This window comes from Hyperolius riggenbachi, chromosome 10 (genome assembly GCF_040937935.1).
Source record: "Hyperolius riggenbachi isolate aHypRig1 chromosome 10, aHypRig1.pri, whole genome shotgun sequence".
Lineage (NCBI taxonomy): Eukaryota > Metazoa > Chordata > Amphibia > Anura > Hyperoliidae > Hyperolius > Hyperolius riggenbachi.
The window spans coordinates 224261040-224282674 of record NC_090655.1 but is presented as its reverse complement, the minus strand read 5'-3'; the positions used below and the strand labels follow the sequence as shown (position 1 = coordinate 224282674).

The 21635-nt window shown below is 43.1% G+C and overlaps 3 protein-coding genes across 5 annotated transcripts in view; 1 reads left to right on the top strand and 2 right to left on the bottom strand.

The window, feature by feature from the left end:
* LOC137534624 (NACHT, LRR and PYD domains-containing protein 3-like) overlaps window positions 1-14235 on the bottom strand; it is a 155669-nt gene extending 141434 nt beyond the window's left edge. The window contains exon 1 of the mRNA XM_068256216.1: window positions 14186-14235. The gene's annotated coding sequence lies outside the window, so the exon portion shown is untranslated. The remainder of the gene's footprint in view (window positions 1-14185) is intronic.
* The window catches only part of LOC137534627 (oocyte zinc finger protein XlCOF8.4-like), a 174229-nt gene that overhangs the window by 31235 nt on the left and 121359 nt on the right, over window positions 1-21635 (top strand). The gene's annotated exons all lie outside the window — the stretch shown is intronic.
* The window catches only part of LOC137534626 (NACHT, LRR and PYD domains-containing protein 3-like), a 107118-nt gene continuing 98974 nt past the window's right edge, over window positions 13492-21635 (bottom strand). For all 3 annotated transcript variants that reach the window (XM_068256220.1, XM_068256219.1, XM_068256221.1), the window contains one exon: window positions 13492-15332. In XM_068256220.1, coding sequence (XP_068112321.1) covers window positions 15311-15332 — 22 coding nt within the window. In that variant the 3' untranslated portion in view covers window positions 13492-15310. The remainder of the gene's footprint in view (window positions 15333-21635) is intronic.

Below are 21635 nucleotides of genomic sequence, written 5' to 3'. Positions count from 1 at the left end.
TGGAAAGGAATAAAGGAACAGACGGATTTGTGGCTGGCACCGCTGGACCTGAAACCGGGCATGGTTGTGTGTGATAATGGGAGTAATCTCATTCGCGCTTTAAGGTTGGCTAAGCTGACACACATCCCTTGCCTGGCGCACGTGATGAACCTAGTAGTTCAGCGGTTCCTGAGGACATACCCAGGCATGGCCGATCTTCTGTTGAAGGTGCGTCGAGTGGCCAAACATTGTAGAAATTCCAGTACTGCTTCGGGGGCACTCGCCAAGATGCAGGAGCGCTTCAATCTCCCCCACCATCGCTTGCTGTGTGATGTCCCTACGCGCTGGAATTCTACGCTGCACATGCTAGCACGCTTTTGTGAGCAGAAGAGTGCAGTGGTCCAGTACATGACGGCGCAGTACCGAGGCGCATCCGGACAGCTGCCAAGCTTCTGTGGATCCGATTGGGCCAACATGTTGGACCTCTACCAAGTCCTCCAAAATTTTGAGCAATCCACGTTGCTTGTGAGCAGTGACAACTCTTCAGTCAGCATTACCATACCACTGCTGTGTTTACTGAAGAGGTCAATGTTGAAAATCAAGGAAACAGCTGTCATGATGCAACTGGGGGAATCTGAAGGAGAAAACGATCAGCGTGATGGTACCAACATCAGGCCATCCGCCTCAGGGAACGCTGGCCCCAGCAGCTATGACGAAGAAGAGGAGGAGGAACAGCTGGAGTTGGAGCAGGAATTTCATGCCACCACTGACGAGGGCCAGAGCGGTGCACGTTGGACTTCCACAATTCAGCGCGAATGGTCAGCAGAAGCAGACCAGGAGGAAGGTGACGACTATGATGCATCACAACAACTATCACAACGCTCACAAGAGGATGATGAGGATTCTGGTAGGACTCTGGCACACATGGCTCAATTCATGCTAGACTGCATTGAACGCGACCCACGCATTGTGCGCATTCTGGACAACACCAATTACTGGGTTTATACCCTTCTGGATCCACGGTACAAACACAATGTTCCAAAACTGCTTGAAGAAAGAGTCAGACAGGTCAAAATGGAAGAATACCAGCAGGCCCTTGTGGAGACTTTAGAGAGGAGATTGACATCCTCCCCCTCCTCTAGCCAGTTGTACGCCGACAGACTGACTTCCGCAAACCCAGGACGACCAGGAGGGCAGCAAACAACGCAAGCCGCAGCTAGTGCCCAAAAGGGAATGGTATCGGCAGTGTCCTTGGAGTGGGAAAATTTTCTGACACCCATGCAGCAGCAGCCCACTGAACAGCAAGCGTGCAGATCCACCTCCAACACCGATCGCCTGGAGAAGATGGTCAAGGACTACATGTCAGATGACGTAGCTGTGTCGAACAATCCATCTGCACCCTTCAACTATTGGGTATCGAAGCTAGACACCTGGCACGAACTGGCAATGTACGCAATAGAGGTGCTGGCTTGCCCGGCAGCCAGCGTTATGTCGGAACGCTGTTTCAGTGCTGCCGGAGGCATCGTCACAGATCGGCGTATCCGCCTCTCCACAGAAAATGCAGACCGTCTGACTCAAATTAAAATGAATCAATCCTGGATTGGAAATGACTACGCAACACTCCAGGACCCCAACCAAGTAACATGACCAATGAACATCTGGGATGGTGTAGCGTTTCCGGTCCCTGTTTATTGAACCTCTCATCTGTATTACATTTATGACTGCATGGCGGCAAAAAGCATTGCTGCTATATCCGCACGCTTTTTGTCCTCATGCAAGGCCTGGGTTGTTGTGTCTCAAAAAGCATGGCCTTCTCCTCCTGCGCCTGCTCCTGTTCCATCACGTGTGCTGCTGCTGGGTTAGCGTTGCCGGTCCCTGTTTATGGAACCTCTTATCTTTATTACATTTATGACTGCATGGCGGTACAAAGCATGCTATCCGCACGCTTCTTGTCCTCATGCAAGGCCTGGGTTGTTGTGTCTCACAAAGCGTGGCCTTCTCCTCCTGCGCCTCCTCCTGTTCCATCACGTCTGCTGCTGCTGGGTTAGCGTTGCCGCGTGGTCCCTGTTTATTGAACCACTTATCTTTATTACATTTATGACTGCATGGCGGTACAAAGCATGCTATCCGCACGCTTCTTGTCCTCATGCAAGGCCTGAGTTGTTGTGTCTCACAAAGCGTGGCCTTCTCCTCCTGCGCCTCCTCCTGTTCCATCACGTCTGCTGCTGCTGGGTTAGCGTTGCCGCGTGGTCCCTGTTTATTGAACCACTTATCTTTATTACATTTATGACTGCATGGCGGTACCTCATGCAAGGCCTGGGTTGTTGTGTCTCACAAAGCGTGGCCTTCTCCTCCTGCGCCTCCTCCTGTTCCATCACGTCTGCTGCTGCTGGGTTAGCGTTGCCGCGTGGTCCCTGTTTATTGAACCACTTATCTTTATTACATTTATGACTGCATGGCGGTACAAAGCATGCTATCCGCACGCTTCTTGTCCTCATGCAAGGCCTGGGTTGTTGTGTCTCACAAAGCGTGGCCTTCTCCTCCTGCGCCTCCTCCTGTTCCATCACGTCTGCTGCTGCTGGGTTAGCGTTGCCGCGTGGTCCCTGTTTATTGAACCACTTATCTTTATTACATTTATGACTGCATGGCGGTACAAAGCATGCTATCCGCACGCTTCTTGTCCTCATGCAAGGCCTGGGTTGTTGTGTCTCACAAAGCGTGGCCTTCTCCTCCTGCGCCACCCTCCTCCTGTTCCATCACGTGTGCTGCTGCTGGGTTAGCGTTACCGGTCCCTTTTCCTGGAACCTCTTATATGTATTACATTTATGACTGCATGCCAACAAAAAGCATGTTACCTGTGCAAAGAAAACAGACATTTCCCGCATTTAAAAGACAGTTTTCCCTTTGAAACTTTAAAATCGATTTTCTCAAAAACTATAAGCTCTTTTTGCTAAAAAAAATTTTCCTCTTGTACCCACTCCCAAGGTGCATATACCCTGTAAATTTGGGGTATGTAGCATGTAAGGAGGCTTTACAAAGCACAAAAGTTCGGGTCCCCATTGACTTCCATTATGTTCGGAGTTCGGGTCGAACACCCGAACATCGCGGCCATGTTCGGCCTGTTTGGCCCGAACCCGAACATCTAGATGTTCGCCCAACACTAGTCACAGCCAGCAGTGATCGGCTCGGGACCTATTATCTTAGAAGTATAATGTGTGTTGCAATGGTCCAGCTTTATCAACACATTATCGACAGTTTTTTCTTCTTAAACTGTTCTAACCAGCAGGAGGAACAGGTTTGCATGATAATAAGCACATTCCTAAATTCTACTTAATAGCGGCACTTTCTAGAACTGCACTATAGTTGAGAAAACTGCAAATCCATCTCTAAACTGCCACAGAATAAGACGTGCTTAATAGCAGTTCTACAGACAGTGCAGCAGTACAGGCTAGACATGATTTGTGAAGTGCTCCTCCACCCTGCTGCCAGGTGTCCTGTGAAGCTGTTCTGTGCTTAACCCTTCCAGTGCTGGGCACTGATCCTCTGTTTCAGCTCTAATACATTTATATTATATACTTATTACATTACATCTTGTCAGTTAATCTAAAATAATCTGCCATAAATAATATATTTAAGCTTTTATAACTTCTCTTTTCTGTATCAATGCAGCAGATGTATTGGTTACCACAGCAACAGCAATTTCCCTCACACACTGCACTGTCTGAGCGACTACTTCTATTTTACAACAGTTTATGAAGGAATCTGCACTACTTAGTGATTTCTTAAGATGTCTGAGACAGTTCTGCACAGATCTCTAAAAACTTAGTAATATTTCATCTCAGACACTCTTGATAAATATCCCCCAATAAGCCCTATTAATGCTACAAGTCCTGACTTACTCATTTCATTAATTCCATGACACATTCTTTTTTTTTTAACCAATTCAAAACACATATTTCCTGCCTGATTAAAATACTAAAGAATTCAAAATTATTCAGACAATCGTTGCTTTCCCTTTGTTCTTTCACTTTTGCGATCAAATCAGTTTATTTATCCATGCGTAAAATAAGCTGAATAAAGGTGGCCATACACACATAGATTTTTCCATTCGATTCCCTGTAGATTTGATTACTGTTATTGAAACAGATGGGAATCGATTCTTTTAAATGTTCAATGTGAGATCAAAATCGATAGAACGTATCAGTGGGACAGGATGGAAAATCCAGGTCGATTGGGGCAGAGCAGTAGGGATGGTCAATGAGAAGCAAATCATTTTGAGTTGATGCAGCATTATGCAAAATTTGTAAGCAAATTATGCATCTTGAAAATGAACCAATCAAATCCTGGTGAGGTAAAATTTGTTTGGTCCGTTTTGTAACTGCATAAATGTGCATTCAAAATTTGCATAATCCTGCATCAACTCAAATTTATTTGCACCTCATTGACCATCCCTACAGAGAAGAAGCTGTGGACAAATGATAGGCCATAGTGTTGCACTGTATCAAAAACTGCAGTGCTGCGGTTTGATTGATTTTCAATAGATTCCCTGCTGGAATCTTTTAAAAATCAACGTGCTGTGTGTGGTAGGAATCAATTCCTTTAGAAACAATTCATTTCTGAAAGGAATTTAATGTTTTGAAACATTGGATGGAAATCTAAGTGTATGTCGAGCTTTATTAACATACATCACAGATTTGCTTGGCTTAACAGAGGCGCCCCCACACTCGCGACTGCTGCCACTTAGGCACATTATATTGACCTGAGGAAGCGGGTCAGTACCCATGACATGCGTTGTCTTATGTGCATCAATAAATATTATACCTACCTTGTGTGGTTTTTTCTATGTCAGAGGTAAGACCAAATTACTCCTAATCTTATATCCGCAATTTAGATTGTAACCACTTTTAGGGCCCCTCCTATAGTCCTTTCTAGTAATCGCCCAACCCTTCAGGGTAAAGTATTGTACACTACGTATTTAAATAATCCGAGGAGAACAACCAATCAGCACTTGCATTGCATACCTGGGATACCAAACGGGAATGGTTTAATCTCCTGCAAGCTCTGACGGTGGTTGCAGAAATACAACGCACCCTTGTGAGAATATACAACTCTATTGTAAGAAACGAGGCAGCTGCGGCGAACAGCACCGCCGCCGCAGCTGCCTCCATGCCACCTGTTGCTTCCTTGAGCTGTCACCTGGGAGGACCAGGTTCATACCACTCAGGCATTTGTAGATTCCGGGTCAGCTGTCAATGTCATGTCTGTTAGATTCGCTAATCAATTCAGATTTCCGATGCTTCCTCTGGGGGAGCAGATTAAGATTACGGCTGTGGACGACTCCCCATTGCCCCTCACCATCACTCAGACTCCTGTATTGTTATGCCAGATTGGGGCCCTGCACAGGGAACAAATGCAGTTTCTGGTGTTAGAAATGTCCACGTCCACGGTCATCCTGGGCATGCCGTGGTTAAAAAAGCACTCACCAGACATTGATTGGGGTACCAGACAGTTGATAAGCTGGTCTCCATACTTTCATGATCACTGTTTAAAGCAGGTCCCTATTGCAGTTGATAAAGTCCAAGTAGTTGGAACCATTGAACAGGATCCAGAACCCTCTGGGGTTCAGGTTGAGTTGGATTGGGCGTCAGAGCTGGGTACTTTTCAACAGGAGGTCCCTGAAGGCAAACCAGAGGGTTTTGTTTTTTTTGTTCCCCTCCAGTTCAGATTTAAAGTTTTGGAGGCATTTCATGCCCATAAAAATGCTGGTCACCCGGGAGTGGCTCGTACCCGAGAGTTATTAAGTCGCAGTGTATGGTGGCCCTCAATCACTACTGATTGTAAGGAGTTCGTGGCTAGCTGTGCCGTTTGTGCCAGGAACAAGGCTTCTAGGCAAGCGCCTGCTGGTACCTTACAACCTCTGCCAATGCCCGAGGAACCTTGGACTCACGTGTCCATGGATTTTGTGGGCGAATTGCCTTCCTCTGAGGGTAAAACGGTCATTTGGGTGGTAGTCGACAGGTTTAGTAAGATGGCCCACTTCATCCTCTTGAACGGACTCCCCTCGGCACAGGAATTGGCAGAACTGTTCGTTCTACACATCTTCAGGCTGCATGGGATTCCCCAGGATGTGGTGTCAGATAGGGGAGTCCAGTTCACTTCTCGTTTCTGGAAAGCGTTTTGTCAGCATATGGGGATGAAGTTATCATTTTCCTCCGGCTACCACCCACAGACCAATGGTCAGACCGAGAGGGTAAACCAAGCTCTTGAGCAGTTCCTCAGGTGCTATGTGGCCGATGCCCAGAAGGATTGGGTCAGATTTTTACCGTATGCCGAGTTTGCCCACAATAATTTGAGGTCTGCTTCATCAGGATTCTCCCCGTTCCAGGTTGTTACCCAAGTTTTCACCCCTGCCAGTGGTAGCTTCACCTTTTCCTGCTTTAGAAAACTGGTCAGAGAGAATGAAAAGCATCTGGGATAAGGTGAAGCAAAATTTGAGAAGAGCCTTTTTGGCTCAAAAAAGGCACGCCAATAAGAGACGGTCGGTGGAATGGAATTTGCACCGGGAGATTTGGTGTGGATTTCCACACGACACTTATCGCTAAGGCAGCCCTCTGTAAAATTGGGTCCCAAATTCATAGGGCCCTACCCTATTTCTAAAAAGGTGAATAATGTTACCTATGTGGTGTCGCTTCCCTCCAATTTCAGGGGTGGTAGGACGTTCCACGTTTCGCTTTTGAAGCCTGCCGTGTATGTGGATGCCACTCCTCCCCCCCCCCCCCCGATCTGTGGTAATTGATGGAGAATCAGAATATGAAATAGGGAAGATTTTGGATTCTCGGCGGGTACGCAAATCTTTGCAGTATCTGGTCCACTGGCGAGGGTATGGTCCTGAAGAGAGATCCTGGGTACCACTCTCTCGCATGCATGCAGAAGAACTCAGGATGGAGTTCCATAGATTGCATCCTGATAGGCCAGGTGGTGCGTGTCCGGAGTCCACGCCTAGAGGGGGGGTTAATGTAAGAAACCAGGCAGCTGGGGCGAACAGCACCGCCGCAGTTGCCTCCATGCGGCCATCCGTCTGTTCGGCGTCCAGGACGCCGAGGACGGAACGTTCTCCCATGCAGGGAGTTGCCTTAGCGCGCGGGCGCGCGCACAGACGGGATCTTTATGCGGGGAGGAAGCCCGTCAGCTGACCTGCTGGTCGGCTGACGTCAGAGGAGTCCCACGGCGCCCAGGATTGGCTGATCCAGGAGGGGCGTGCCAGTGGGGTCTCCTCTGCTTCTTAAGCCTTCGGGCTTCAGTCTGCAGTTGTCTGTTGTCGTGAATACTTGCGTGTTAGCGCTCAGACCTTAGACTAGATCCCAGGTGTTGATGCTAAGGATTTCACACCTAGTCTAGGATTTTGCTACCTTGTTACTATTGTATTGTTTAGACTAGTTCCCGGGTGTTGATGCCAAGGACTTCACACCCAGACTAGGATATTGCTTATGTTTTGATCTCCTGTGTATGACTCTTCGCGATTTCTCTGACTCTGATCCTGCTTTCTGATCCTGTTCTTTTGCCTATCTGCCTACCTGTTGCTGAACCTCTGCCTGATTCCCGATTACTCTCTTGTCTCACGATTTTGTACCGATACGCAGGGGCGCCGCGAGGCATCAAGCAGACTAAGCGGCCGCTTGGGGCCTCAAGGTCTTAGGGGCCTCGGCGGCTCCGTGACGTCGGCGTGACGTTACTGTTTTCCCGCAGCCCCGCGGGGCTGGCAGAGCAGAGCAGGGTTACGGGAAGATGGCCGCCGACGAAGCCCTGCTCTGGAGACTATTTATGTCTCCAGTACAGGGCTTCGGGTGGCCATCTTCCCGTAGCCCTGCATTCAATCAGCACGGGAGATTGGAGGAGGGAGGGAGCTCCGTGGGAACTGCGCGCCTAAGGAGCCGGCCGGGAGACGGGGAGAGAAGACTTCTGCCAGTGCCAGGTGAGTAAATTCTTTTCTTTTTGCAGCCCTACAATTGCGTTTGATATCTGCTGAAAATGTGTCAAAATTGCGTTTAATTTCTGCTGAACTGTGCCCTAATTGCATTTGATTTCTGCTGAAAATGTGCCCTAATTGCGTTTGATTTCTGCTGAAAATGTGCCCTAATTGCGTTTGATTTCTGCTGAACTGTGCCCTAATTGTATTTGATTTCTGCTGAAAATGTGCCCAAATTGCGTTTGATTTCTGCTGAAAATGTGCCCTAATTGCGTTTGATTTCTGCTAAACTGTGCCCTAATTGCGTTTGATTTCTGCTAAACTGTGCCCTAATTGCGTTTGATTTCTGCTGAAATGTGGCCCAAATTCCGTTTGTTTTCTGCTGAAATGTTGCACAAATTGCATTTTTATTTTCTGGTGTCTGGGGTAACTGTTGCTGCATTTATTATTTAATGGTCATAGTTGGCTATATTTGCTGTGCTATGGTTAAGCTCCGCCTATACAATGTCATGGCTGCGCGCGCCGCAATCACTCCCACATCCATTTTTCCCTCAATCCGCCCTCCCGCTCCACCCACGTCATGGCCACGCCCACTTATGCAGGATAGCCACACCCATTTTTTGCCGGGCTCCGCTGGTGAAGCAGTTCTGCTAGGCTATAGTTCAGCCTTAATTGCCTGCTCGTTAGGTAACCTGTCATTGTAGTATTACTGTGTCTCGCAGGCTGCAGTACAGTATGACTCACCCGCCCCTCGGGTGTTCATTTGCCTGCAGCATATTCTGAATCACCCGCTCCTCAGGAGATTCAGCCTCTTCAGTATTGTTCCGCCAGCTTGCTGGAGGTTCTACGTTAGTGCACTATTAGTGTACTGTTATTACCTCACCAGCCCCTCTGGTGAGGTCTCATTGCTATTAAAGTTACGGTTGCACCAAATCACTACACACTCTGCTCTTTGTCTGCTATACTGGTATTATTGGTGATTCTGCAGATCACACATAATCGGGTATAGCGTCTGCATTATTGGTGATTCTGCAGATCACCACATAATCAGTCATCTCTGAGCTACGACACCCAACCGTTACATCTATTTTGAATTAACTTATCCCAACAATACTACATTGGGCTCCTGGTCTCTCTCATTACAGAATCTTGACAGTTGGAATTTCAACCACCAGGAGTCATCCCACAGTTCTTTTTTCAGTGCCACGCTCTCTCCTGACTCTCCAACTATGGCATCTTGGAAGAAGAGAATTAATCAGTCACTACTTTATAATAAATTAGTGTTAACTCATAGAGGGGCCCTTAAAAAAAGTCCACTTATTTTGGTAAAGAAAAATTTGGCTACACGTTAATACCTCTTGTATTGCATGCTTGATACTGGTCCGGATCTCATTCTTCATATGTTTGACTGAGTTACGATGTCTCTGCTCATCCTTTGTTATGTCTTGATGCAAGCCCTTGGCTTAATCTAGCCCTTTGGCAAAAGTCAATTGTCCTCTTCTAACTGGAGCTATACAGTGTGCAGTATTGAGATGTTTATATATATATATAGTTTGAAACTGATGGACTTAATTTGTACTTGATTTAATTATTTTGCACAATAAACTGTTTTTTTTGTTTTGTTTTTTTTAAACATACACCATGGTGGAAATTATTCATTTATTAAACTCCATAAGTGGACTACACAATCTTTGACCCCAAAGTTCATTAGTTACTAATCCCATCACATTATTACCATACCTTGAAGAAGAACTTTAGTGAAAATCGGATAATTATAAATCAATACATTGCAAAGTGAGAAGTTAAAAAATAGAAGAAAGATCAAGAAATGATTGATGTGCGCCATGTAATTTGTTCATATTGCTTGATCCACAATGAGCCTGCATGTCATCATCTTTACTACTGGCAGACAGGAAGAAAACACAACACCAACTGCCATTATCTATAACCACACTAAAAATGTGATAAGCTAAAAGGTTATAATTATTATTGATTTATGAAGCACCAACATATTCCGTGGTTCTGTACACAGTAGAAACTAACATGGTATACACCAATCTACAATACAATGGTACATATACAATACAGTGGTATACACCAATATACAAAATACAGGATTGGTAACAAAATACAGATTCAATATAAAATACAGAATTGGTATTTACAGTGACAAAAGTAACATGATAAAAAAATTTTATATAGAATTCCAAGACACAAAAGGGTGGAGAGCTCTGCCCTTGCGAGCTTACAATCTAAAGGAATAGGGGGGAAACAAGAGATGGGGTAGTATACAATAAACATACAGTAGCTAGAGGCTGTGTGTTTTTTTGGGATATCTAGTAGGAGTGCAACTTTGCCTTAGGAAAAAAGAGAAGTGCCCTAAGATAGAGTGAATTTTTGTTGGAAAAAGTGAGGTTTGAGAGAGCGTTTAAAGGTACCAAAGGTTGGAAAGTGACGGATGTGTGGTGGAAGAGCATTCCAGAGGAGGGGTGAAGCATTTGCGAAAGAAAAATGAATGAGATGTGCAGCTGAGATCAGTACAGATTGGAACGGTGCCAGTCTGTTAGTTGGTAGTCCACAAAGTAGTATGTTACAACAGTCAAGACAAGATATTATAAGAGCATGTATTTTGTATTTTGATATGTTTTTGAGTTAGAGATAACAGGAGCTGGTTAGGGAGTGAATGTGAGGAATAAAACAGAGAAATGAGTCAAATATTGCCTTAAAGGACTTACGAGGCCAAGTCCATCAAAAAAAATAAAAAAAAGTTAGCTACCTTGCTCAGCTTGTAAGGCACGGAGGACGCCGTCCGCGCCCTCCGTGCCGTTCCGCCTGGTCCTCGCCGCTGCACAGCCCCCCGAACGGTCCCCGACCGCGCGGCCCGGGTCGGGCTCCCCAGCCTGTACCAAGATGGCCGGCGGAGCTGGCCGCGGCTGCGCAGTCCGCATAGCCGCGAGTGCGGCTGCGCAGCTCTAAGGCCAACCCCCCGATCCACGCTACTGTTGCGTGGATCGGGGGGTTGGCCTTAGAGCTGCGCAGCCGCTCTGGCGGCTGTGCGGACTGCGCAGCCGCGGCCAGCTCCGACGACCATCTTGGTAAGGGCTGGGGAGCCCGACCCGGGCCGCGCGGTCGGGGACCGTTCGGGGGGCTGTGCAGCGGCGGGGACCAGGCGGAACGGCACGGAGGGCGCGGACGGCGTCCTCCGTGCCTTACAAGCTGAGCAAGGTAGCTAACTTTTTTTTATTTTTTTTGATGGACTTGGCCTCGTAAGTCCTTTAATTATCGTGCTTTGGGAACAGAAGTTATCAGAGTGTTATTAACATTTATAGTTATTTCAGGCAGAACGAGACGTAGGGATGCTCATTCGGATTCCACGGAAATGCAATTTCCGAAATTCCAATCGGAAATTGCAATTCCGCATCGGAATGCGGAAATCGGTAATGCAAGTGCGTTAGGCGGACTTCCGCCGGAAATCGCGGAAATTTCCGTCGGAAATCGCGGAAATTCCGCCTGATTTTAACATCGATTTTCTCAAAAACTATAAGGTCTTTTTGAAAACTTTTTTTTGCATCTTGTTCAGGAGATTCTGCTTAATAAACCATGAAAATTTGGTGTTTCTAGGACTTACGGGGGCTTTGCTATTAACCGCTAAAATCGGCGGATTTTTACTGTAATGTAAAATGCAGAAAATTTGCATCTGCCTATTTTCTGCATTTACATTACAGTAAAAATCCGCCGACTTTAGCGGTTAATAGCAAAGCTCCCGTAAGTCCTAGAAACACCAAATTTTCAGGGTTTATTAAGCAGAATCTCCTGAAAAAGATGCAAAAAAAGTTTTTAAAAAGACCTTATAGTTTTTGAGAAAATCGATGTTTAAGTCGGGCGGAATTTCCGCAATTTCCGTCGGAAATTCCGCATTGGAATGCGGAAATTGGTAGTGGAAAGCGGAATCGGTATTTGGCAATGGCGGAATGTGGATCTTCTGCGGAATCGGAAATTGGCATTTCCGACCATCCCTACCGAGACGGTGAAAAAATAATTTGTTCTGGTTTACTCATATTAAGTTTTAAGAAGTGAGAGGACATGGAGGGAGTTAATGTGAGGGGCCGAGAGGTACAGTTGTGTATCGTCTGCATTTAAGTGGTATTGAAACCCAAATGAGTTGATTAAGTTGCCAAGACCATGCATGATCTGATCCGAGTAAGAGACTGCGAAAGACCTTCCAGAGAGATAGGAAGATAGGAAGCTTGTTGAATATATATATGTATATATATATATATATATGCACAGAGGGAGATCCTGGTTGTGTGGCAGTTGGAAAAAGCTGTTATTTCCCACAATGTTACACAGCTCCCACAGTATCAGCTACTAATTGGGATAAAGTTCAATCCTTGATTACAGTTCGTCTTAAATATAATTCTTGTATCCCACATCTAAATCCATAGAGGCAAACACTGAACCTAACTCACCCCTTCCCATATTTCGTATATTGTTACACTCTTTTAAGTGAACCTGAAGTGAGAGGGATATGGAGGCTTCCATATTTATTCAGTTTTAAACATTGTACATTGCCTGGCTGTCTTGCCTATCCTCTGCCTCTAGTTTTAGCCACAAATGTCACAAATCTGAAAAGATTAGGTGTATGCTTGATTCAGGTGTTATTCAGACACTACTGCAGCCAAAGAGATCAGCAGGACTGCTAGGCAACTGGTATTGTTTAACCACTTAATAACAAGCTGACTTATAAAAACGTCCCGCTAGAGCCTCTTAACGAATATGTTCGTCCAGATAGGCTGTGCTGCTTGTAGTGTGCGGTGCACGCTCCCGTGCGCGCTCCCACCGCTCGCCATTAGCCCCCCGATCAGTGAATGGGAATATAATTCCCATTCACCGATCTAAGTTCCCCGCAGAAAAACCAACGGTCTCTTAACAGGGACCGCGGTCTTTCTGCAAAAAAAAAAAAAAGTTCCCGTCTTCATTCTAAATCTTGGAAGCGTCATCGTATGCTTCCAGGACTTTTTTGACTGTGGCCATCTTGTGGCCAAATAGTAAACTACACACACATACATTTTATAATAAATAAATACATTCAATTACATTTAAAAATTATCTGTTTACTTCCCCACACCAAAAATTACCCAAATAATTTTTAATACAAAAAATTACAATTAAAAAACAAACAAACACATAAATAGTTACCTAAGAGTCTGAACTTTTTAAATATGCATGTCAAAGGAGTATATTAATATAATTTTTTAAATTATGGGCTTGTAAATAGTGATGCATGCAAATTGAAAAAAATGCCCCTTTATTTTCAAATAAAATATCGGCGTCATACATTATGATAGGGATATAATTTAAATGGTGTTATAAGCGGGACAAATAGGCAAATAAAATACATAGGTTTTAATTACGGTAACATGTATTCATTTCAAACTATGATGGTCAAAAACTGAGAAATAATGAATTTTTTCAATTTCTTTCTTAATATTCCTGTTAAGATGGATTTAGAATAAATTAATTCTTAGCAAAATGTATCACCCAAAGAAAGCCTAATTGGTGGTGGAAAAAACAAGATATAGATCAATTCATTGTGATGAGTAGTGATAAAGTTATTGGCAAATGAATGGAAGGTGAAAGATGCTCAGATGGAAAAAATTTACAACCCTGTGGGCTTAAGTGGTTAATGGCTCCAGGACGTTTTTATAAGTCAGACAGTTCTGCTGCCCCTGTGCACATGCACGTGCGCACCCCCCATGCATGCACGTGCATTCCCGTGCACGTGAAAATAGTGAGAAAAAAATCAACATAGAAAAAATACACCTTTATTTACAAATACTATATTGTCACCATACTTTGTACTAGGGACATAATTCAAATCTTGTGATAACCAGAACAAATAGGCAGATAAAATGTGTGGGTTTTATGTACAGTAGCAGTGTTTATATTAAAACTATAGGGGTTGAAATTGGAGTGTATTTTTTCATTTTTTCCTTGTTTTTCCCTTTAAAATGCATAGAAAATAAAGTAATTACTGGGAACTAATATCAACCCCGAAAAGCCCAATTGGTGGTGAAAAAAACAAGATATAAATCATTTAATTGTGATTAGTGGTGATTAAGCTATTGGCAAATGAAAGGGATGAGCACTGATAGGTGAAAATCGCTCTTGTCCGTTAGGGTAAAAACCCCTTTGGGGTGAAGTGGTAAAAAGACAATAAATATGGTAGCCTCCATATACCTTTAGCTTCAGGTTCAGGTTACCTTTAATAACAGATCCCACTCCAATTGTATGATCATTTTTCAAAATAACCTACAGGTAATTCATAGAAAACTATTATCACACATTAAACAACCAACTCATACATGCAACAACAACAACAATCATGTTTTACAGCAAGTGTCCTTAAAATAAAAGTCCTCTTCATCACAAAACGACTAAATCCATCCAGGAAATTGCTGTTGGATCTGGGTTATTGTTTTAGTGGCAGAATTAATTAGGGTTCCAGAAACACTCTTATATCAAAGCACATTTCCCCATGAAGATTAATGGGAACTCAGATAATTTGTTCCATAATCCAAAAACAGTTATAGAAAGTACTGCACTGTATAAAATAAAAATGTAAAAAAAGACTTTCACTTTAATGAACAGAATCATTGCTGTCTGTTGTCTCACCTCAAATGGTTTTGTTTGGAGGACGTTATTCAATAACATTTGCTTTTGCCTGCTTTGAGGATTTCATGGAAATGTGACCTTGTACAGTCACTACACTCAGGCAGGGAACACACTTGTCTTTCAGTTTTCTGCGCGCGTTTTCCTGCATACTTTTTCTGCACACCAAGTGTGTCTCTATGCAGGAAACGCGCGCGTTTTTTCATAGCAGCTGATGTAATTGATACAAAAATCTGACAAAATGTGCAGAGTCATGATGCAGAATGTCAGTTTTTTTTTCTGCGCGCGAACAAAATATTAAGTGTGTACTAGCCCATTGATTAACATGAGTTCTCAATTTTTCTGTGCAGAAAACGCGTACGAAAACAGTCAAGTGTGTTCCCTGCCTCAGATTCAGTAGAATTAAGAAAAATCCTGCAGCACCAAAGGGAGACGAACCATCAGCTCAGTTGGTGTGACGTTACCCGTGTGAATGTTCTTTGTTGTATATCAAGACGTTGCTTGCTTAAGTCAAAATTTCAAAACATTTTTTGCTGGTCTTGCAAAGTGCTCTTACACCATCCAAAGGTTTACTGTATTTCTTTTTCTTTTAAATTGTTCAAGGAAAGAATACAGTTTAGTTCTGGTACAGAAATGTTTTCTTCTTCTTTAAAATAATCTTTGTCTTTCCCTCCAACAGCAGAAAGAAAGCTCTTACCTTAAACTTGCCTGAAAACTTAACAACAACAAAAGAACATTCTTAGTGCCAGATACGAACAAGTGAAACTTGCAGGTGCAATTATTCGAAAGTTATAGCCATGACATATCTCACGAAAAATTACTCCACTACCCTATGTGTGGATACAGGTGTGCACCTCCATATCCACAGGGTATTGCAGTACATTATTTCAGCTCATACTAATACATTACTTCTTGTAATGGATGGTCAAGTTAACCACTACAGGACGATGCACCATTTTAAAATGGTCTTCCACCGCTGCCATCCCCGTGGGTACCTATCGAGTCTCAAAAAGCAGCGATTGGTGAAATGGAACCAATCAAAGTGCCAGTAAGGGAATAATCATAGCTTTAATAAGAAGCCAGTGATTTTGGTAGCATTAAAAAAAGGGCGCCGGCTGGGGGCGGACGAAAAGGTCGCCGCCATAGACTTTAATGCAATTATCGTTAATACGGCGGAAAAAGCAGAAAAAAGGGCGTCGCGAAAAATTTTGTTAATAACATTCGAACATTATAGTTTTTGAGGTAGTTATTGTTTTAGAAGTTTACAACGTTATAGTTTTTGTCATATTATTTTGATAATAAGTACAGATTTTACGTTTTCAAAGGTATTATTGTTAATATATGTAAAAGAGTGTTTCTGCAGAGGGAGTGGTTAGGGTTAGGCTCCACCAGGGGGGTGGTTAGGGTTAGACACCACCTAGGCGGCAGTTAGTTTTAGACAACACCAGGGGAGTGGTTAGGGTTAAGCACCACCTAGGCGGCAGTTAGTTTTAGACAACACCAGGGGGGTGGTTAGGGTTAGGCACCACCAGGGGGGTGGTTAGGGTTAGGCTCCACCGGGGGGGTGGTTAGGGTTAGGCACCACTGGGGGGGTGGTTAGAGTTAGGCACCACTAGGGGATAGGCTAGTTTTAGGCACCACCAGGGGAGGGTTCTGTGTGAGGGTAGGGTTGGGTTAAGCAGTATTGACGATAAAACACACCGACATTTAACATTCATATGTATTCCTTATTATAAATATTGTTAAGAAAGCTTGACAACGATGGTTCTCGTGATCAAATTGCATTAATACTTTATCTGCATTAATCCAGATATGTTAATAAGTCAGGCCCTTTTTTCACGGCGCCCTTTTTTCATGCACGCGCGATTTTTCCTGAAACAACATTATCTGTGTGCTTGCTCTAAGCACACAGACTGGTGAGTGTGAGGACAGCTAGTGGTAAAAAATAAAAATACATTCAAAAATAAAAATATGCATTTTTACACTAAATTTACACCTGTGTACATTAAATAAAAAATAAATAAATACCTCCTCGCTCCCTCCCCTGCCTCCCATAGTCACCAAAATGGAACATTTGCAAAAAAAAAAAAAATTGTTACCCTAGGGCCTGAACTTTTTTAATATGTAAGTCTTGAGGGTATATTACTGTTATTTTGCCTATATGGGCTTGTTATTAGTGATAGACTAAAAATACACCTTTATTGACAAATAAAATATTGTTGACATACATTGTACTAGGGAAATATTTTAAATGTTGCAATAACCTGTACAAATGAGCAAATACAATGTGTGCGTTTAATGCACAGTTGAACATTTTATTTTAAAACTATAATGGGTGAAAACTGAGAAATAATGAAATTTTTTTTCCTTATTATACCCATTAAAATGCATTTATAATAAAACAATTTTTAGCAAAATGTACTACCCAAAGAAAGCCTAATTGGTGGCGAAAAAAAACAAGATATAGATAATTTCACTGTGATAAGTATTGATAAAATTATTGGAGAATGAAAGAGAGGAGCGCTGACAGGGGAAAATTGCTCCGGTCCATTTCGGCAAAATCCCTTGAAGGTGAAGTGATTAAAGAATACATGTGCTTTGCACCAATTAAATAACTTATTAAAATCTTATCAATACTGTTACTTTATATACATTACCAAATGGCCTCAATTTACATATTGTTATCTCCATTACTTTAATTTTCTTAAGATTTATGAAACAACAATAGATATTAAGTAGAGAAACATGCAAATAGCCAATATTACGTATTTTTTCACACCATAAGATGCACTCCCTCACCAAATAAGGGTGGTGGTGGTGGTGGTGGTGGGGGGGGGGGGGGGGCGGTGCCAGTGCATCTTATGGCTTGCATATGGCCAGACTGTGCCCCTTTCTTTCCATATGAATGGGTCCACTATGTTCCATATTTCTTCACTTCCTCCCTCCATGCAGCGTTCTGGCATATAGCCGCAGTCTACACTCACCCTCCCTGCAGCGGAGGTGTCTCTCTTGTGATTGGCATTGTTATGAACCTCTCTCTCTACATGAGATCAAGTGAGGACCCTGAACACACAGAGAGGTCATTGAAGAGCTGTCCTGGCTGTGGGGAGGGACAGTGCAGACTACCGCTATCTGCCCAGAACACTGCATAGAGGAAGAGAACGCTGCATAGAGGAAGAAAATGCTGCATGGAGGGAGGGAAAAAACCTGGGACATAGCAGACCTGGCAGCTCTCCAGCATCACTATGACTGTGCACCACTCTGCTGTATACTACTGGTTTCACATAAGCAAGAATTCCCTGTCAGCTCATGCATAGAAAACTGTAAGGAAGTACGAGGTAACCACAAGTTCCTTTTTTTCCCCAAAGCTGCTGTCTCATATCTCAATCAGAACTGACTAGCTATACAGGGAGCTACCTAATATTGGGGGCATATCTGGCTACCTACTCTGGGTGAGGGGGCTACGTAATACAGGGGTCACATCTGCTACCTATACTGGGGCAGGCACAATTCGGTGGGGCACACTTTGCTGGAAAACTTTATTCTGGTCCTGCTGGGCTGTGTGTGTTATTTTGCTCTAAGATTTTCTACAATAAAATACTGATGACATAACATGAGACTAATGGTCAAAACACCACATGGCACCAGAGGAAAGAGACACACCAGACCAAATCACGGTGCTGACAAATGCGGCCCTAATACCTCATCAGAATTATTATTATTTATTTAGCACTAACACCTTCCGCAGTGATTTACAGAGTATATATAGTAATATCAAATCCTTGCCATAGTCATATGTCCATCGTAGTCTAATGCCACTTTTAGTGGGAAGCCAATTAACTTATCTGTATGTTATTGGGATGTGGGAGGAAACCAGAGTGCCTGGTGTGCTTCATTCTTACCACTATCTTACTGCACAAACACTCCTAGTCTTAAAGAGTAACTGTCGGGCATAAAATCAAAAATCAATTCTTTATTTTTATCTGGTAAATAAGGATGCTAATCAGGCAATCCAAAAGTAAAAAATCACTATTACTTTTCTTGTTGATAAATGATCATTCCCCAGTTTACCTGACTCTTAGTTGGTATACACAAAATTTGGTACACATAAAGGAAGTTGTAGGGCATGCTGGGCTGTCCTTTTGTGCTTCTGTGCTTTCCCTCAGACTTAACTAATGCAGCCTGATTGGCTGAAGCCTCTTTCCCTCCTGTTTTCCCCTCCCACATCTCTGTTCCTCTCTGATTGGCCGATATTTCTCATGCTGAGACAATGCACTTTCTATGGTGAAGGGCGGCAAATCAGGCAGAGGAAACTAAGGGTGGAAATGACATCATAATTGGCTTAAAAATAGCCACACACAAAATGTGAAATGTTAAGAAGGATTTTCTCTTTTTTTTTTACTGTAGAAAAATCACTAAAATCAAAACGTGGACAGTGCAATACATGTTATGTAAGTAGAGCAAGTATTTATCTACTTATATATGTGTTTTCCGAGATAGTATGGCTGACAGCTCCTCTTTAAAGGACACCGTAGTTATGTACTTCCTCTTTCCTCAGCCCCTTGCCTACATATGTGATACATTTCAATATTTAGTGCACTCCCAACCCCTCTTTGTCCCAAAACACTAGTATTCTAACAGCTCCCTTCCCCACCTTACTGGGTTACTGGGTTGTCTGCCATGGCTACCCAATACCTCTCCAGCATGCTCCACTGCTTAGTGTACTGTTTTACTATAGGCCTCATGGAGACTTATGACAGGCCAAGCCCTTGATCAGTACACCAGACTGGAAAGGCCAAAGGCAATTGGCACAGTTGTATTGTGGGTAATCTGTCCCTGCTCACTGTTGTCAGTAGAGTGCAGGGATGGTCACAGTAACCCCTACTGTGTGGCGCTAGTAACAGAAACTCCATGTTTCAGCAGGCTGCACATACACAGATCAGGTGATCAGATGTGAGGAGAAAACAAGAGTGGGAGAAATCACAACTGGTTGTTTCTTCTGGGAGGGATGTAATAATGCTTGGCAGATCCAGAGGTCTGTGGATGGGGCAGGCACATTTTTGTGAAAATGAGAACTTCCTTGAAACAGTTTTTTGCATGCAGTTGTTGAAAACACATTTTTGCATTCCTGCCCACCTCCTCTTAGGAGATCCTTTTCATCTTCTCTTTAAAATAACTTTTCAGCACTTTGCAATTGAAAAAGTACCAAAAAGTAGGTGTAAAAGTACAGACAAAATTATTCTGATTATTTTCTTGCTTGCTGGTAGTTTAAAGCGGGATTGTCACCATACCATATTGTCACATGCCTTAGGAGCACTGGCCCTTTAATTGCCATTGCCAAACAGTTGCATGCTGGGGGGTCTTTTTATCTATAATATATCCCTCCTCTTCCCTTTATTTCCCCCTCCTTCTAATGACATAAAACAGTGCACTTCCTAGTATAGACCTCAGTGGGAGTGTTTGAAAACTCTTGGAGGAGGGCGGATAACGAATACACAATTAGCAAGAGTAGAAAAAAGAGTGAGGGAGGAAATTATATCAGGAGGTCAAAGGTAACCAATATGGAAACTGTCTAGAATAGGATTCTCTACTTTTCCTTTATAAAATTTAGAAAATGGAATCATAACGACAGTGCAATACATGTTATGTAAGTAGAACTAGTATTTATCTACTTAAATATGTGTTTTTAATTTCTAGGTTAGCATAAGTGTCACTTGTTCTTTAAAGTGCATTTTATTTATCATAAGTTTCATTAATGATAGAGAATGCTGTAAATGTAACAGTCATGTAGACTTTGTTTGGCTTGTATTTTTAAGAAAATGTTATACCGTTATGTTATACCGACGATTTAATGTTATGCTATATATTTTTTTCTTCAATAAAAATTAAAGTGAAAAAGTGCATTTTATTGACAAGGTGTGAAAATATCTCCAAGGGGAAAAGTTAATTGCTAATGGGCCACTGTGTTTTTACTCATGCTCATATATTTTTGTGAAAATTCTTATGTGACTTTTTCGTGGAACTTATGGCAAAGCCAAAATGGAATTATTTGCCCATAGCAAATTACCAATGGGCAGATGCATGATATATATTCCACAAAAACTGTGATCTATATTCACTGATACGTATTCAACCTGCACTGCAGGACTCCATGAAGTTGTGAAAGGTTGTTTTCCAACTTGAAAGGCAAACCAAGACAAGGTGTATGCGACAAACAGAGTGAGAGTGAGTAGGCTGCCTGGGGATGAACGGAGCAGGTTACAACTGTTTTACGTCAGCGGGATGCTTGTTTACTGCAGCGGCGACCAGCAACTGGTGTATCGTCTTACGCAAGGGTGACAGTTGCAGGGCCAATTTCTGGTAAGGCAATAAAGGCCTGGACTTAGAGCAGTTGCTGCCCAACAGGGCATGAGAGAGGGGTTGCTGCATATGGAGGAAGTGTCTGCAATTGAAAAAGGGAGGGCTATAAATGGGGGGCAACACAGGAATGGCTGCATAAGAAAGCGTTAGAGGAGAGTGGCTGCTGAACATGGATGATACGCGTCTAGTTAAAAATGGCGCCGGCAAAAAAATGGCGCCCCCTTCTGCCCGATATATGTTTAAAACGATATTTATCGTTTTAAAGGTTAAAATAGTGCAGACCTTTTGAACGAAGTTTATCGTTTTAAAACTTTTTTTTTTTCGTGCCTGAACGATATTTATCGTTTTAACCCTTGCTTTGCTGCTGTTTGGAAAATATCTGCCCGCCGGCTTTAATGTTTAATAGCAAAGCCCCCTTAAAAGCTACAAACACCAAATTTGCAGGGAATGTTAAGAAGAAAATTGTGAACAAGAGGAAAAAATATTTTTTCAGAAAGACCTTATAGTTTTTGAGAAAATCGATTTTGAATATTCTTCTTCTGACCGTGGGAAAATTAAACGCCCGCCGACTTTTGCGGTTAATAGCAAAGCCCCTTTAAATGCCAGAAACACCAAATGTGTAGGGAATGTTAAGAAGAATAGTGGGAACACGAAGAAA